Source organism: Kogia breviceps, chromosome 11, assembly GCF_026419965.1.
Source record: "Kogia breviceps isolate mKogBre1 chromosome 11, mKogBre1 haplotype 1, whole genome shotgun sequence".
NCBI lineage: Eukaryota > Metazoa > Chordata > Mammalia > Artiodactyla > Physeteridae > Kogia > Kogia breviceps.
In genome coordinates, this window is record NC_081320.1 from 64883254 (window position 1) to 64899503 (window position 16250).

The 16250-nt window shown below is 56.5% G+C and overlaps 1 protein-coding gene across 2 annotated transcripts in view; it reads right to left on the reverse strand.

Moving 5' to 3' along the window:
- TTC7A (tetratricopeptide repeat domain 7A) overlaps positions 1 to 16250 on the reverse strand; it is a 123992-nt gene that overhangs the window by 31001 nt on the left and 76741 nt on the right. For both annotated transcript variants that reach the window (XM_059078299.2, XM_067007645.1), the window contains 4 exons: positions 13741 to 13858; positions 12202 to 12259; positions 10946 to 11018; positions 8066 to 8226 (listed from right to left, as the gene is read on the reverse strand). In XM_059078299.2, the coding sequence (XP_058934282.1) occupies positions 8066 to 8226; positions 10946 to 11018; positions 12202 to 12259; positions 13741 to 13858 (410 nt within the window). The remainder of the gene's footprint in view (positions 1 to 8065; positions 8227 to 10945; positions 11019 to 12201; positions 12260 to 13740; positions 13859 to 16250) is intronic.

The following is a 16250-nucleotide window of genomic DNA, read 5'->3' on the forward strand; positions in this document are numbered from 1 at the left end:
GTGGAGTCTCTTGCCCTGTCTGCCCCAGGGACTCCTGCAGGATGAACTGTGATGACCCAGAAGCAGCAGCTGAGAAACCCACAGCTGTACTAAGTCCTTAAGCACAGGCCTGCCCAAGGCTCAGGGAAGGGATTCCTTTAAAAATGCAGGCCTAGCAGACCCCCAAAAGCAGTGTCCAGGCCAGGTGTCTCTGCAGGCTCTCAGAAAACCCCAGAGCTTCATGGCCTGTTCAGCAAGGCAGGTGGCACCTTTGGCTCCAGGTGGCTCCTGGGACCAAAGATGGGCATGAGAAAGGTAGAGGATCAGAGGGGAAGGACAGAGCCACAGCCAACCTGGTCAGGGTGAACGAACCTCGGCCGTGACCTTGTCTTGCAAGCACCTTCCTGTTTTTTAAGATGTAGAATAAACGCTGAGGTCTTTTAAGTGCCGCCATTGCATCTGAAGGCAGATGTGAAAGTGAGAGTTCTCTCTGGGGAAGGCGAAGGAGCAAGTGTCAGTGTAAACGCCATGCCCTCTGTCCCCGCTGCAGGCGTGAGGCTGCTGGGCTGCGGGGAGGAGAGTCCCGGGTCCTGGCACTCTGCACACTCCAAAGGCTGAGGCATGTGCACCCTGTTCCTAGCAAGGAGGCCCAGTGTAGCCGCGGGCCCACCCTCTAGAAGCGCACGCCCTCCCTCACGGCCACTGGAGCCTTGGCAGCCCACGCCGGCCACCTTCCGAGTCACCTATATGGGTCAGCACCTGGTGCCAAAGACAAGTGCCCGTCGGACCTGAACAGAGCCAGCCCCTGCTGAACCGTGAACGACCACAGCCCTGCAGTCAGTCAGTCTGTCTGTCTGCATCTGGGCCAGCCCTCCTCCAGTGGGGGAAGAGAGACACCAGTGAGGTCAGCGTCTCTGGGTGTTGCCACAGGTCACTGGCTTTGCCAGTCTTCGTGATCGCTCTGGCCAAGGGCTGATGATGGAGGTTCCCAGGGGAAAGCTCGGGTGGGCCTAGCACCCGCCTCCTCTCTCTCCTCCCAGGCCCTGCCTGGCTTGAACTCCTAGGCCAGGATCAGCCTGCTAATTATTTGTCAAAAGGATTAAGACTTGGAGCTATTCCCATTTGAAGCTAAGACAAATCATTTCTTTCCACTGCTGTGAAGAGGAACCATCGCAGAGTGGGCCTGCTCAGAACTGGGTGAGCATGAGCCTTTCCAAACCTTTTTTTCTAAAAAAAGAATTATTTTGCAAACGGGGGATATTTTTGTGACAGCAGCTCTGGCTAAGCAAGCACTGTCCTGGGGTCAGAGGTCATCTCGTCCATCCCCCTCACCCAGGGCCTCCAACCATCTTCCCCGGTGTTCCCTCCCTGCTGCTCACCCCAGCACCCCACTCTCGGTGGCAGGGGGGATGCTGGCAGAGCAGAGCTGGCTGCAGGGAAGGACACGGGCTGTGTGGGAGGCACGCACAACAGGCCATGTTTTTACTTTCACGTTCCTTGAAAGAAGTTCCCTATACAATTTACTCAGCATGTGCAATAAACACTTGAACACGGTACCTGCTGTGTACCTGAGGGAACCACCTCTGGCCCCTGACTCTCTCCCCAGCAAACAGGAGGATGTCGTGCTGAAACACGGCCTTTGGCATCAGGCAAAGCAGGTACACCTCCAGGTCCTGCTGCTTCCTAGCAGTTGCCTTCACCTCTCTGAGCTCTACTGGATGTTGGTAAAATAGGGACAGTAACGGCACCACCACCAAGGAGGTTTGTTGGGAGGACTGAGGGCAACAGAAACTGTCAAGGCAGCCAGCCCCGGTACACAGCCACCCCTCAAGAAAGGTCAGCCCTCATCCTGAGACCGCTCCATCATTCCCACTGGTCTTTCCTACCAGACTCTACGCTCGGGGCAGAACCCCGTCTTTCTTATCTCTGTCTCCCCAGTGCCTCATCTAATGTCACTCAACAAATCTCTGTTGGATAACAGAAGAAGAAAGTTGAGTCACAAGGATTCACCGAGGCCTGGAAAGCTGTAGGGTCCCCATGACCAGGAACCAAGGAAACAAAGCTGCAGAGCATCCTGCAGAAACTCTCTCCCCCACTGCCCCATGTGTGCGTTCCGGGGCCCTGGCTTCTGGCTCCTGGCCCTCTGTAGTGGGGGAGAGGGAGGCGGCAGGTATGGTGAATGCACAAAAGGGGATATTATCTCTTTAAAGGACGGTAATTAGTAATTCCAGCTGATGGCTGTGCTGCATTGTTTTAATGAAGAGTTCTATTTTTATAGAAAACACATAATTGAGTGGAAAAAGCAGGCTATTCTCTGAGTCAGGAGGCCACGCCTCTGGAAAGTCTAACTCCTCAGCCAGGAGGCCAGAGCCTGCATGCAGCCTGCATGGGCTTCTACAGGAAGTGGGTCTTGTCCCGGAAAACGGGGCCCAACTCTGATGACCCACGTTCAAATCCCAGCTTCCCTTCTTGTAGCCATGTACCCTCTGGCCAGTCATTTCAACTTCTCAGAGCTTCAGTTTCTTATCTGTAAAATGGGAATGACAGTATCACTACACCCCGGGGGCTGTTATGAGGAAACAATGCACATAAAAGGCCTAGCACTTCATAAATGGTTCAGTCCACGTATGACCTGTCATTACTACTTACCTAGCCCCTATTATGTACAGCCGCTTACTTAAGCCCTCTGTGCCTCTGTTTCCTCATCTGGAAAGTGGGAGTAACAATAGTTCCTACACCTCCCACAGTTGCTGGGGGGATTAAATGAGTTAATGCACGAAAAGTGCTTAGAGGAGTGCCTGGCACAGAGCAAGCACTGGGTGTGTTGTTATTTTGTTATTATTGAAGCACTTGGGGTTCAAGCATACCAGGGTTGTTCAGTCAATCAGCTGCCTTGGGTTCTAGTCCCTGCTTTGCCACTCATCAGCTTTCTGACCTTGAGAGACCATCTAACTCTCCCGTTAGTTTCTTTACCTCTAGAGTAGGAGGGCTGTGAAGACCAAAAAGTAAACAAATCAAACCAAAGCAACAACAAAACAGGGTTAAGGGGTATGAGAGTGCTCTGAGGGCTGTAAGAGACAACATCCCCATGTATTCCCTTCCCTCCTTCCAGAACAGCTCCTACGGTCTACCCATCGGGGGCTCTCGTGGTGTGCTGGGTGTCCAGCTGTGGGTTCCCTACAGGGAGGAAGGGGAGGCAGAGGACAGGCCATAATCTCTGCCCCAAAGGTGCTTCCACACTCTCGGGGAAGCTCAAGAAACACATCCAAGGCAATTAGGAAACGAAACAGAAGAAGAGAATCAGACACTCAGTTGAGTGGTTCAGCTCTGAGTACAGGAGCTTCAAGGCAAAGTAGAGCCCAAGGGGAGTCTCTGAGGATGGGCAGGATTTGGAAGCAAGGCGAGGTAAAGTACTCCTTCGGGCTGGACTGGCAGGGACAGGTCTGAAGGCCTGGAGGTGGGGCTCAGAGGCCCCACCCGTAGCCCAGGATGAAGGGGAGGAGCAGCCCGTAGGAGCCAGCCACTCCCTCGCCTCCAAGGGCTGTAATCACCTGGCTCTCACCCTGGCCAGGGAAGTGCTGAAGGACACAGGTCTCAGGCTCCTCTAAATGCCATGCCTCTGGGAGAGACTCCACCAGGGCAATTAACTGACTAAGCTCACACACTTGCTCTTTGAGGATATTATTTTAAAGCTCTAACAGGAGGGCCCTCCCTAAAAGGGAGAGGGCCACAGATAGGCCCATCTTTATTATCTTCCCATAGACTAATCCCTAACTTGCAAGGGACACTTATGGCAGCTTTTCTTAGCCCTAAAAAACCAGTAATTTTTCCTTGGTTCTGGAGGATTACACTGACTCACGTCCCCCCAGTCTTTTAAGGTTCACACGGATCCTCTACCTCTTAATGGAGTCATTCAATGTGATCCGAAGTTTAAAATCGACAGCCCATAAGCTTCCACATCCAGGAGTTAGCACCTCGTTGCTTCAAAAGCTCTGGCCCACCCGCAGAACGGCCGCCTGCGCCCATGGCACCCACAGCCTTATCTGTGCTGACCGATGGCTGGCCCAGCTTCCCTCAGCTGCAGGTCACCTCCAGTTACCTCCAGGTGACTCTCCAAACACAAATTCTTGACCTTGAAAGATATGAACACAAACCATACAGAGCCATTCCATAACCATTTTGGGGCGGAAGAACTTCCAGAAAGCAGGTCCTTAGATGGAACAAAAGTTGGCTCCCAGCCAGGTATAAGACACCAAGAAGCAAACACCTTGGTCTTGGTCTATAATCTCTGCCCAGTGAGCAGACCTGGGGACCTGAAGACCACCCACTGCAGAGGGGAGGCCAGCCCTACTTCATGGGCATGAATTCGCCTCCTGAGCCCTCTCCCAGGGAGCAAAGAGCTAAAACAGCTTTAAAACACAGCTTTTGGAAAAACCTGCAAATATCTGTCTTCCTTCCTTTCCCTCTTCTTCCCCAAACAAAATAACCTAGGTCATCTACCCTCCTAGCTGAAGGGTGAGCAGAGGCTACAGGGAGACTGAAGACTCTCTGACTGCAGTGTCACATGGCGTGAGGTTTCGGGAGGGCTCCCAAGAACCACCAGCGAAGGGAAAAGCTGAATGTCAGACTAGCTTCACGGATGAGGAACTGACCTTTGGGGAAGAGTGTGCCGGTGCCAGTGATTACGCCTGGTTTAACACTTCCCTCCACCACATGGCCTGCAAGTTTACCCCATGGTGCCTTGTCCTCATCAGGGGATGTGGCAGCCAAAAATGTTTCATGAACCTGGCAAAGTGATAAACTATGTTTGTGCTAATACCTTTGATTCCAGCCCCCTCACTGGAGTGCTGGTATTTTAAGCATCCCTTTGATCTACTCCAAGTCCCTAATAAGAACCATCCAATAAACACGCTGGGTTTAAGTCAGAGACATTAACAGAAGCCCCAGGACTCTGATCCCTTCTGCTCAGTGGAATGCACCACTAGAAATTTATCACACGCAACCTGAGAAAAAAAGGTGAGGCAGGCCAGGGAGAGATCAGAGCGGTACCCTCGAGGCCAACTTGGCCTTAGCCAGACTCAGTCACGGTCTGGCCCCAGCTAATGCCTAGTTCTCAGCCCAAACATTTTCCAAAACAGCCCAGGTTTCCTGGGGGAGATGCTGTGACCGGTTCCATTTGCTTACAAGGGGTGAGCTCTGGCTTGTCAAGAGGGCCCTATAGCTCCTGCTCTGGGGAGAGCTCCCTAGGACTCCGACACCCCTTCCCCCAGGACCTTCCAAGGCCCCCAGGACCTTGGCTGGGCTGGCCGGAAACCCAAGAGGGGTGGGAGGACGCGGCCCTGCCACCGAGGGGAGGGGAAGGGAAGGGCAAACCAGTTTGCTCCTCTTTTGTCAGCCCAATAACCCGGGCTTTCAAAACCAGTCTGGCAGGCTGCCAGGTCTGGGGTGGGAGCAGTGACTGACAGGCTGGTTATTGGAAAGCTCCCATCATTAGTCCAGGAATGCTGTTTGGTTACTATGGCGACCTCCCCTACAAGCGGCCTGACTAAAACACAAGGAATCTGTTACCTAAAACTAGCACCCCACGGAGCCCATGGTTTCAGGGACCAAGCTTAGCAGTGGCCTGTTCCCCGTGACCCTCCCAGCTAAGCCTCCCAATCCCAGGACTGGAGAAGGGACCAGCAAAGGCATCTCCAAGCTTGCTGTGGGGATCTCTTGCATTCCGAGGCCGGGCCTGGCTTGGAACCCAGGTGCAAATAGGGAGTCTGCTGCCCCCTTGAGGCCCCCCAGCAAACTGCCAGCAATGGCCAGGCCAGCACATGTGTCCAGGGCTCCGTCGGAAGCCCTCAGGATTTCAGGAAGCTGCTCAGGTGTCTGGTTCCCACCGTGCCAGGTTCCCACTGTCCCCGCAGGCCCATCAGTCTTTGCCTCACCACATTTCTGCCTTTTTAAACTCAAGCTCCATTAACTAAAGGTCACCACACAGCTTGGAAATCAAGATCCTCTTTGCTTTGCTTTCTAATCCCTGAATTCAGGAGGATTCTTTTTTTTTTTTTTTTTTTTGCAGTACGCGGGCCTCTCACTGTCGTGACCTCTCCCGTTGTGGAGCACAGGCTCCGGACGCGCAGGCTCAGCGGCCATGGCTCACGGGCCCAGCCGCTCCGTGGCATGTGGGATCTTCCCGGACCGGGGCACGAACCCGCGTCCCCTGCATCGGCAGGCGGACTCTCAACCACTGAGCCACCAGGGAAGCCCCAGGAGGATTCTTAAAAGTCAACTCCACGAAAGCTGGGTTTTTCTCCTGGAGTCTTGAGTCTGCCCCCCAGGAACGGCAACCTCCTGTGCAGCTAAGGAGCTTGGACACCTTTTCACAGCTTCCCCTGCCCTCATGTGCAGGATGCGCTCCCCCACCTTCCGGCCACTGCGGGCACTTGCCTCCTTCGGGTCTCAGTTCCCAGCCTTACACTGTGGACCATCTTCCAGACCCACCCCCACTGCTGCCCTTGAAACCAGTTGTAAATTGACTGTGAGATCTTTTCTTGCCTGAGTCTCACAATAGTCCTTGGAGGTAGGACAGATGTCAGTCTTTTAGCAGCTGAGAAGATGCAGGGGCAAGCTGCTGGAGGCACCACAGGTAAGTTGACAGTCAGGGACCTGCTGTGGCTCCCACATGGGGAAAAGTGCAAGAGGAAAGGGGTCTATTCCACCCACCAGCATCCCCCTGGGCCAGGCCTCCCAGACCCCTGACACCAGCCTGCCAGCCTCTCCTACACTAAGGTAGTCTCTGCAGAAAGGAAGAGCCTCTACAAGGTCTCAGCCACCTGGGACCAGCGAGGCACTGGGTGGCAGACAGACCCAGACCAGGGGACTTTAAGTGACTGCAATACAGACCTTGTTGAGGACACTGAAGGACGCTGAGGTCAGGGTGAAGGAGGCTGACTTTTTTGTTTGGCTGCAGTGCTATTTACTGGATCAGGGGTTTAATTAACTGCCGTGGCAATAGCGGGAGCCACACGCAGCTTGTTCCCAATGCAGGGCGCAGCTGGAGAAGCAGGATGCACTTTCAGTTGAAGAGCAATGACATTCTTCAGTGATCCCTGACCAGTAATGGACTCAGCGACATTTCCTGCTAATCCAGGGGTCTCATCCATGGGGAAAAGTACGGACTTATTTGCAAAGAGCCATGGTCACACCCTAGGGTCACTCCACAGGGCTGCGTGGCAGGTGGATTTTCCACCCCCCACTCAACTCGTGCAGTCAGATGGGAGACGCTGGCACGGGAGGCTCCTGCACTGGGCTGGGGGCACCGAGGGGCCATCATGTGGGCCCCCTTCCCTGGCTTCCACAGGACAGGTCTGCTCCCATCTGTTCACAGTTTCCACCTGCATGCAAGATTTCACTCAGAAAAAGGACAGTGTCTGATGCCTGGCCCAGTCTCTTGTTTCTTCTGTGACATGAACTCTGACCCAGGGGACGGGTGAGGCAACCCCTCCCCACTCTACGATTCTAACCCTCTCATCGTGACAGTTTCTGTTTCCACCGAAGCGTAACCGACAATAAACGCACACACAAAGAGGCACACTCATACACACATATGTGCACACACATGGCTGGCAGCAGACCATGCATCAGACCCTGCCCAGATAGCCATGAGGATGGAGCTTGGAAAAAAGCCAGGTAACTGGTACTGGAAGAGGAGGACCTTTGTCCTTCGTGTATTTGTACAAAAGTAAAAAATAAACTTCTACACAGTAGGTCTTGCTGTATTATATTTGGGATTAGGTAACTAATCCCTTGCCCGCACAGGTTGTTTTATCTACGTGTAGTATTCCCTAAGCGACCTGTCTTTTAAAGTGAACCGATTTCAGTTTTAATAATCTCTCAGATGCAGGGTGGAGACCAAGAGCCAGGGCTGTCTCTCGAATACAATACAAACAACAGGCTCCGTGGAGCTGCCCTCGCACCACACCTGGCCAGAACAGAATGCCAGAGCCAGGCTCCGCCCCCCACAGGTCCCGCCCCGCCTTGACGCTCAGCGTGTGCGCGCACCAGCCCGCCAGCCCAGCAGCGTCCATGGGGAACTCACTTGAAGTTCTCGGGATACTCCGTGATGGCCATGTTGATGACGTCCAGGGCATGCTGATAGTGTTTCTGGGCGGAGAAAAGGAGCGCCAGCAGGTGGAGGGCATTGGCATCGTCCTTGCACACTTTCAGGGCCTCCTGCAGCTGCTCCATGGCGCTGGAGATCTGCCGGAGAAAACTGCCAGCTGAGCGACCTTCCCCAAGGCCCGCACCTCTTCCCGGACTCTGGGGCCAGGTGCCAGCCAACAAGGGTGCAGCAGACTCAAGTGAGACCCCAAGCACTGTGGGGCAGGCAGGGGCTCTGATGAGAAAACACCCCCCCAAATCACATGGCTAAGAGAGATCTGCTGTCCAAAGTCAGGCCCTGGAAGCTAGCGCTGTCCCCACGCAAGAGGGAAAAGGGGCAGGTTCACAGTGTACCACAAAGGATCAGCCGGGAAGTACCAACTAAACCGGAGGAGCGGGGCTGTGAGGAGAGGCCACCTGGACCACTAGCTACAGAACTCTTCTCCGAACCTGTTCACGCAGTGATGGGGGCTGACAAATAAATGCTGCCTCCTACTCAGAGGCTCACAGTGGCAAGAGCTCAGGCTCTGGGGTCAGATGGGGGCATGGATCCGAGCTCTGCCACTTCCTAGCTGGCGCCCAGGGCAGGGGACTTCGCCTGTCTGAGCTGCAGTCCTTACGCTGCAAAGTGAGGATAACGGTCATACCTATAACGGTGGATGAGAGGGGTGAGACGACGTAGGAAAAATGTCCTGCTGAGTATCTAACACGTTTGAAAACGTGAGTATCCCTCTTCAAGCCCCCAAAGCCCAGGCAGCTAATGAACAGGTAAGATCCTTTTTTCCAGTCCTGAGGGACGTGTCCTCTCCAGAACTCAGGCCTGGGAGTTGTGTCAGCTCCTGTGACTCTATCCACGCCAGGACCCCGTCCTCCCAGGAACCTCAGGAGCCCTTTTCAGAAAGTCTTGTTCTTCACCAAACCTCAGACCCCGGTCTCCAATGCTCCTTGAGGGGCCTACAGGACACAGGTCAGCTGGGGCCTCTGGTCCCTGGCGTGCCTGGCACCTGCCTGGTCTCCACCCGGCCTCTGCACAGGCTGTGGGCACTACTGCCAGGCCCAGAGTTCTCCCACGGGGACCTCCCTTTGTGGAAAGGTCATGGAAAGTAAAGGAGGAAGCTAAGGTCAGTGTGGCTCCTGGCTCGGCTTGCCCGTGCCTCCCCAAGGCTGCTCCTGCCCCGTTATTCTGGGCTGGGTGTCCAAATCCTCGGCCTTCACTACTTGAGCAGCCATGCACGCTCTGGGCAGGATGGGCCAGAGGAGCTCAGAGACCCAGGCAGGAAGGACTAGCTTAAGAGTTCATTCAGGGACCTTCAACCCCCTGAGGTTATCAAGATCTGGGTCCCCAAGGACAGTGGGTGCCAGGCTCCACCGGCCTGGCCCAGCCATCTCTCTGGGAGGACAGATGCCATTCATCAGAGGTGGCTGAATACGTAAAGATATTTAAAAAATGCATCACCAAAGGTTTATCGGGAACTTGATTGGCAAGGAAAGCACCGGTTCTTTTACAGAGGGCTAAAAATAAACTGGTCTCGGGTATCTTTGTGTCCGTGCTCCTGGGAGCACCAGAGCAGACTGATGTTTCTGGAGAGAGCAGCAGAGAGGTACGAAGTGCCTCCTCCAGGACCTGGAAGTCAGGAGCCAGGGACACAGTGGGAGAGGGGCTGGAAACACAGCTCCCTGAAGATGAGACCAGGGGCTAGAAGTTGACATCGACCAGTAAAACCAACCACCAGGCCCGGTGGACAAGGCTCCAAGTGCCCAGTCTCCAAATGGGACAGGGGAACAGGATACTTAGAGCCCCAGGGGGTTGCTTCACTGGATCAGAGTGGGCTCTGGAGCAGACACTGTGCTGGCCTGGCCAGTTCCCAGTTCCTGAGCTCAGGAGAGCTTCAGCGCCTCAGGTGTCAAACGGGGCCACCGACGCCCTCCTCATCAGACGCAGGGCTCGCCCAGGCCACGGGGGGTACGGCAGCACCCTCGTCAGCCAGGCTGCCTGTCACCTGACCACGAGCAGATGGGGGCTCTGTGGACTCCTCTCCAACAGTCTGGAGCCCAGCCCGGGTCCCTGCTGGCTTGTCTGCAGTTCCCGAGTGGCCCAGCGTCCACGTTCACCCAATCAAAGCCACTGAGAGGTCCTGCTTCACACAGAGCACCAGCCTGAGGGACACACGTGAAAGCAGAGGCTCTGAGGGGCCTGGGCGACAGGAGCTCTCGCTCGTTTCTGAAAGGCAACTGGCTGGGTGGGTTGCCCGGCCTCACTCCCTGGACAGACCAGTGTCCTCTCAGCACCAACAGCTCAGCTTGAAGAAGGAAGATGGGTCGGGATGGAGAGCCATGTAGGTCGAAGGTGGTTGGCGGACAGCCGGCCCCCGTCAGCCCCCAGAGGCCGAGCCTGCTGGTGGCATCCACAGGGTCAGAGGAAGGCTTTGGGTCACACAGAAACAGTGCCACATGCCAATCACTCTACTCCTCCAGACCCCTGGGGAAAGCTCAACAGAAGGTGAGGACACAAGCAAATGTTTATTGTGGTCACCTGTCAACTTCTGAGGAGACGGACACATTGTAGGAGGAGTGAGGGCAGAGAATAGCCCCTTCCTGTGAGCCCACCATGGGCCAGGGGCTTTACCACATTAGCTGACTTAATCCTTACTAGGGCCCTCTGAGGTGGAGTATGAAGGTGCTGACATAGCAGACAAGGAAACAGAGGCTCAGAGAGGTCAAGTCACTTGCAAAGGGTCACACAGCTGATAAAGGCAGTGGGGCCAGGAGAAGATCAGCGGCCCCCAGAGACCTGGGTGTTAGAATTGTGAGGACTCACCTGGCGGACGAGGGCCAGCTGCAGGGAGACATAGAGGATGACCTGGGGGTCACCGGGCGCCAGCTCCTGGGCTCTGTATGGGGCAAGGGAGCAGCAAGTCAGCCATCAAGGTCGACAACCGGTGTGTGACGTGGGTCTCCAGCGTGCCCACCCTGTGCTGGGTGCTCCAGGGTCAAATGTTGGAGATTCTGCCTGGGCCCGCTTTGGAGGGTGCCCTGCGGGAGACGATGGCTGGGGCAGAAAGCCCACGGGCAGCCCAAGGCAGGGGCAGTGGGTGCCGAGAGGGCTGGCTCTGGCTGAGGTGGGGGCCGTCTGGGAGGACAGGATTGGTGGGTGGGGGAAGCCCCTTTCCTCCGGGCAGCTGTTGACCCAGCTGTGGCCTGGGACAGAGCCTGGAGTCTGCCCTCCCCATCGCCGGACAGAAGGGAACAGTTCCCGGAGGACGTGGGGCTGGGATGGCCTCTCTGGGCAAGAAGCGCCAGGAATGAAGGGGAGGGAAGGAGATGTCTCCTGATCCTGGGAGTTCAGAGGGGGTTTGCCAGGATGGGCCTCTCCTTCCTCTCTGGGCTTGAGAACAGCCTGCCCCAGAGGGGAGTTCCCAGGAAGCTGGCATAAGGAGTCCAGGGCAGGCCCCTACCCAGCAGCTGCTATCCACGCTCTGAGGAAGCAAGACACGCGGGGCTCATGGGGAAGAGTCCTGCGATGGGCCAGAGGAAGGAAGGGGAGGGATGCTTAGATGGGTCCCCGGGCTGTGGTGGAGAGGGGGCTCAGCCAGGATGGGCCTGGAGAGGGAGGAAGGGCTGCCGCTGGGGGAGGGGCTTCTCTGCCGCCCGCTTCATCCCCTTCCTCCCTCCCTCCTGGACTCTGGGCTCCCAGAAAATCTCTGTGAGGACTTGGGGTAGGGGTCCTCACAGCCCTCAGATTGCGGAGGGGCTGGGAGGAGGCAAACACTCTTTCTGAGTCCCTGCTATACTTGTAGGTCACTGTGCAAGGTGCTTTCCTGCTACAGCCCATGTCCCCTGAGCTCAGCGGGACGGGAGCCGAGCCTGGGGGGAGCTCTACTCGTGTGGAAGGGCTCAACCCACCCACCCAACCCCAAAGGCCTGTCCCTGCTTCCTGTGTGAGCTCTCAGAGCCTCGGTTTGCTGGTCAACAACATGGGGACAGAAACCTTGGTTCTGTCTACACCAGAGGGTCTCCTGAGAGAACACGAGAAGGAGCCACCTCGAGCAACGCTGCCATTCGGGCCTCCCTCACCTCTCCAGCGTCTGCAGTGCTTTCCGGTGCAATTCATCTTGCTTGGATTTCAGAGTCGCTGCAGGAGACAGGATGGAGACGAAGCCATGAGGGGCTGCTGGAGGGGGGCCGACCCAGCTCTGTCCTGCCCAGGGCACAGAGCTCTGCGGGGAGAGGACCGACCCACCGGGACCCCGTCTGGCAAATGCTCGCACTCAAGCAGTTCCGGAATGGTGCCACCCTCTGCCCTGGTTACTGGGGCAAGGGGTGCAGGTGTCACCCTGGTCCCAGCCTCCTGGCATGATTCCTGACACAATAGATCCTTGTACTCCTTTGCCTTCCTTGCCACCTGGGCCACACTGACCCTTCCAAAGGCCCAAGCCTCTAGGGAAAAGTTACCACCTCTGTCCTGGCCACATGCCTCCCTGGGCTTCCTTACTGATGAAGCTGCTTCTTTTCTAACCATTTCAACAAATTTCAAGAGGGCGATTCCGCGGCATTAAGTACATTCACCATGTCGTGCCACCATCACCACCATCCGTCTCCAGATCTTTCTTATTGTCCCTAACAGACTGTCTGTACCCACTGAACACTAACTCCCCTCCCACTAGGCCACCAGAAACCTCTATTATACTTTCCCCATGAGGCTTCTCGATTTAACCCAAACTGGGCACCTTTCTGGTAAATGAAATCATCTTTAAATGTGGTAGCACAGGCATTCAAAGCCTTAGCAGCACACTGAAACCCTGGGAAGCTTTAACATGACTGCTGTCAGGCTCCAACCAGATCAGGTCAAGATGCTGCTGGCATGGATGGATGTCAGGGGTCCAAGCAGCCCTGCTTCTAGAGGATTAAAGGCACATGGAGGGTCTCTGGACTCTGACTGAGGGACTGATGACTCCCTCACTTGACCAGTGTGTAGGGACCCCAGCGTTCCTTATCAGAGCCTCAGCGATACCTTGAAGAGACAGTGACTACTGTCACTCAAGAACAAGGAGCTGGCACAGCACCAGGATCTCACCCCTCTTCCTTTCCTCGTCGTGCAAGTGCCAGCTGTTCTTACCTCTCATTGTGCGGGGCCTCTGAAGCCTGCTCCCAGGGGCTGGCATTCAGGCGGTGTGGGTTGGAGCTGATTACTATTCCGGGTTTGGTCTGGGTGGGGGCCTATCACTCCCTTTCCCTCAAGCTGCAAGGATACAGAAGTAGGTGGCTGCTGATCCCTGGGGGAACACACAGCTGAGCTGGTGGGCTTGGGGACGGCACGCCAGACTCCAGGCGGCAAACCCACGTACCGAGCACAAGTATTCAGTAAACGCCTGCCGTGTACCCAGCTCTATGCCATGCACTGGGGGGATTTAAAAGACCCCGGAAGATGACAGTGGTGCCGACGGTAAAGGTGAACCAGAAAGGAGACTCTGTGCGGTCAAGGGCTGGTGGCGCATCGCAGACGGCAAGCGCCACAGGAGCTCCAGGGGCAGAGGTCAGCGTGGGCTGTGCCGCGGGGGGCCATGAGGAGGCCCGAGTCACCCCGAGCAGAGGCTCCTAGGCCCCAGCACTCACCGTCGGTGGCCTGCAGGCTGTAGGTGAGACCCAGTGCCAGGTAGCCCTTGGAGAGGAACTCCCCGGCTTCCTCTCCGAGCTGGATCACCATCATGGCGAAGCACTGTGCCTCCTTCAGCTGCAAAGAGGAGAGGCGCAGGTCACCGTGGGGGGCCGCCATTCATAGTCACCAGCTCAGGACCCTCAGAACCGCAATTCCTCGTGCCCGACCACAAAGGCCGAGCGCCTTCCCGAGGCCACACGGTCACTGAATGGAAGGAGAGCTGTTTCTTCCACAAGCAACAACCTGGACCTTTTCCCAGAGGCCTTGTGCTCAAGATCACGGGACGTCACCTCTCACAGGGAAAGCTTCCCTTGCTCCAAGGATCCCAGCTCCCCAACAGCTGCTCTGCTGAGAGCCTGGACCCAGGAGCAGGCCAGTCTGTGCCAGCTCCTTTCCTCACTCTGCCCATGTCTGTCCCTGCCCCGCTCGGCAGACAGAGGGACGCCGGGAGCGGGGGGCAGGCAGGGCTCAGGGACTGGGCCTCCGGGACACCGCCAATCCTGCAGAGCGGCCAGGCCACCACGCTGGCTCCGGCTGTGGGCTTGCTCCCTGACACCGGGAGCTCTAACTTTTCAGGGGAAAAGGCCTGGGGTTGTTTTTGTCCTGAGAGCAGGAGGGACTTTTCCAGTTGGAAAGGGATCAACTGGCGCAGGTCACGTGTGCACACATCACACACAACATGTGACACGGAGAGAGGGGCATGCGGGCAGCCCTCTGGGGGCACCCACGGCAGGCAGGCCTGTTGGGAGGCAGGGAACAGCTGGGGGCCTCAGCTGTGCCCACTCAGGGCCCACAGGCCTCCCAGAGGTCCCCTCCCTCCTACCCACCCAGGAATGTCATCTGCCCGTGTGCCTGCTGTGGCAGTGTCACCAAGAACAACTGGTACCACCCCCAACCAAGGGGCTGAATGATTCATACCCACAGCCCCACTGCCGCCCAGGTGTCAGGGCCCTCTTGTGTGGAACGTCTCCCCTCCCCCATCCGGAGGGGCCCACAAAGTGAAGCTGGGTTCTGGCACCCCAGCCAGTGAGCCCGCGCTCTGCTCCCGTCCGTGCTCAGACCCACCCCACCCAGCAGGAGAGGGACAGCTCTGTGCATCTTGTGGCCTGACCACTGGCCACAGCTGGGGGCACTGGTGGACTCTCCCTCCTTGGAGTATGAGGGGACCCTGAGATAGAGGCCATTAGCCGTGGGGAGGCGAGTTGGGCTGAGTTCACCATTTGGGCACAGCCATGGTGAGCTATGTGCAGGAAAAAGGCTGATGGAGCAGAGAACCCACTGAACAGAGGGGGTAAAAAAACCTCAAACTACAAGAGAGGCAGAGCAGGTGAGGTGACAGCCCAGAGAGAGATGGTGGGAGGGGGCTGAATCCCAGCGGCCTGGCCACCATCCCTGCCAAATGCCGACAATGGCAGCTCTCTAGCCTCCCTGTAGTAGAGCTCAAGCTGCCGGCCTGGGTAGTGGGCCACCTCCAGGTTGGTGGGCTGGTCACTGAAAGGACATGGGAGTCTGGGGAGCTGGGCCTGTAACACCATCAGGACTGAGGTCTTGGGCTTCAGGGGAGGCAGCAGCTCAGCAAACCCCACAGCTGCCTGCTGCCCAGTGTCGGCTGGCCGGGTGGACCCGGACCTGTAGATGCGGAGATCTGTCCCCCGGAGCACGTGGCCCAGCAGGACTCAGGAGAGCTGCGGGGCCCTGAAGTCAGAGCCAGGCTGAGCGAAAAGCACAGGACAAGCCCCGCGACACAGGCGCGGCCCGACAGACATGGCGCCTTGAGCAAGTCACTTCAGTTCTACGTCCCAAAAGGCCTTATCTGCAAAATGGGGAGCTGGACCCCCTCCCACAATGTAACTACTCCTCCCTACAAACCTCCACTGAGGCTTCTGCAGCACCAGGCTCTATGCTGGGCCTGGCTGGGGAGGCCCAATGACACGGGGGCAGGATGCCCAGATGAGCACGCACGGAATCCCTAAGGAGGGAGAGACCCCACAGGACAAGGTGGCTCTTAATTAAGGCTCCACTGTATGGGGCTGGCCTGGGGCCATGGGAGCTCCCCAAGAGCAGGCAACCTCCTGGCTGGGGTTGTCCAAGGAGGTCTCGTGGCAGAGGGCGGGCAGGAGGCACCAAGGGAAGGGTAAGTGAGCAACAGCATCTTAATATCCCTACTGCTGGTGCGGCTGGTCTCCCACACTGTCTTTAGGCATCATTATGCCCCATTCAAACAGGAGAGAGCTTTTTTATAAACCACCGAGTACGAATTATAAATAGAATTCAGAAACCTCCTGCCACTCCATGTGTATACACTCTTCTCACGGCCATGTCCTTCTCCTCAGCAACTGCCAGCTTCTACCTCCTGCAACCCATGTAGAGAGGGTGCCAGGAACAAAGCTCAGCAATTATTGACAAACGGAGAAAAGTTACTCTCCAATTTATATATATCATACTCTGGATTAATAAAGCTCACCAT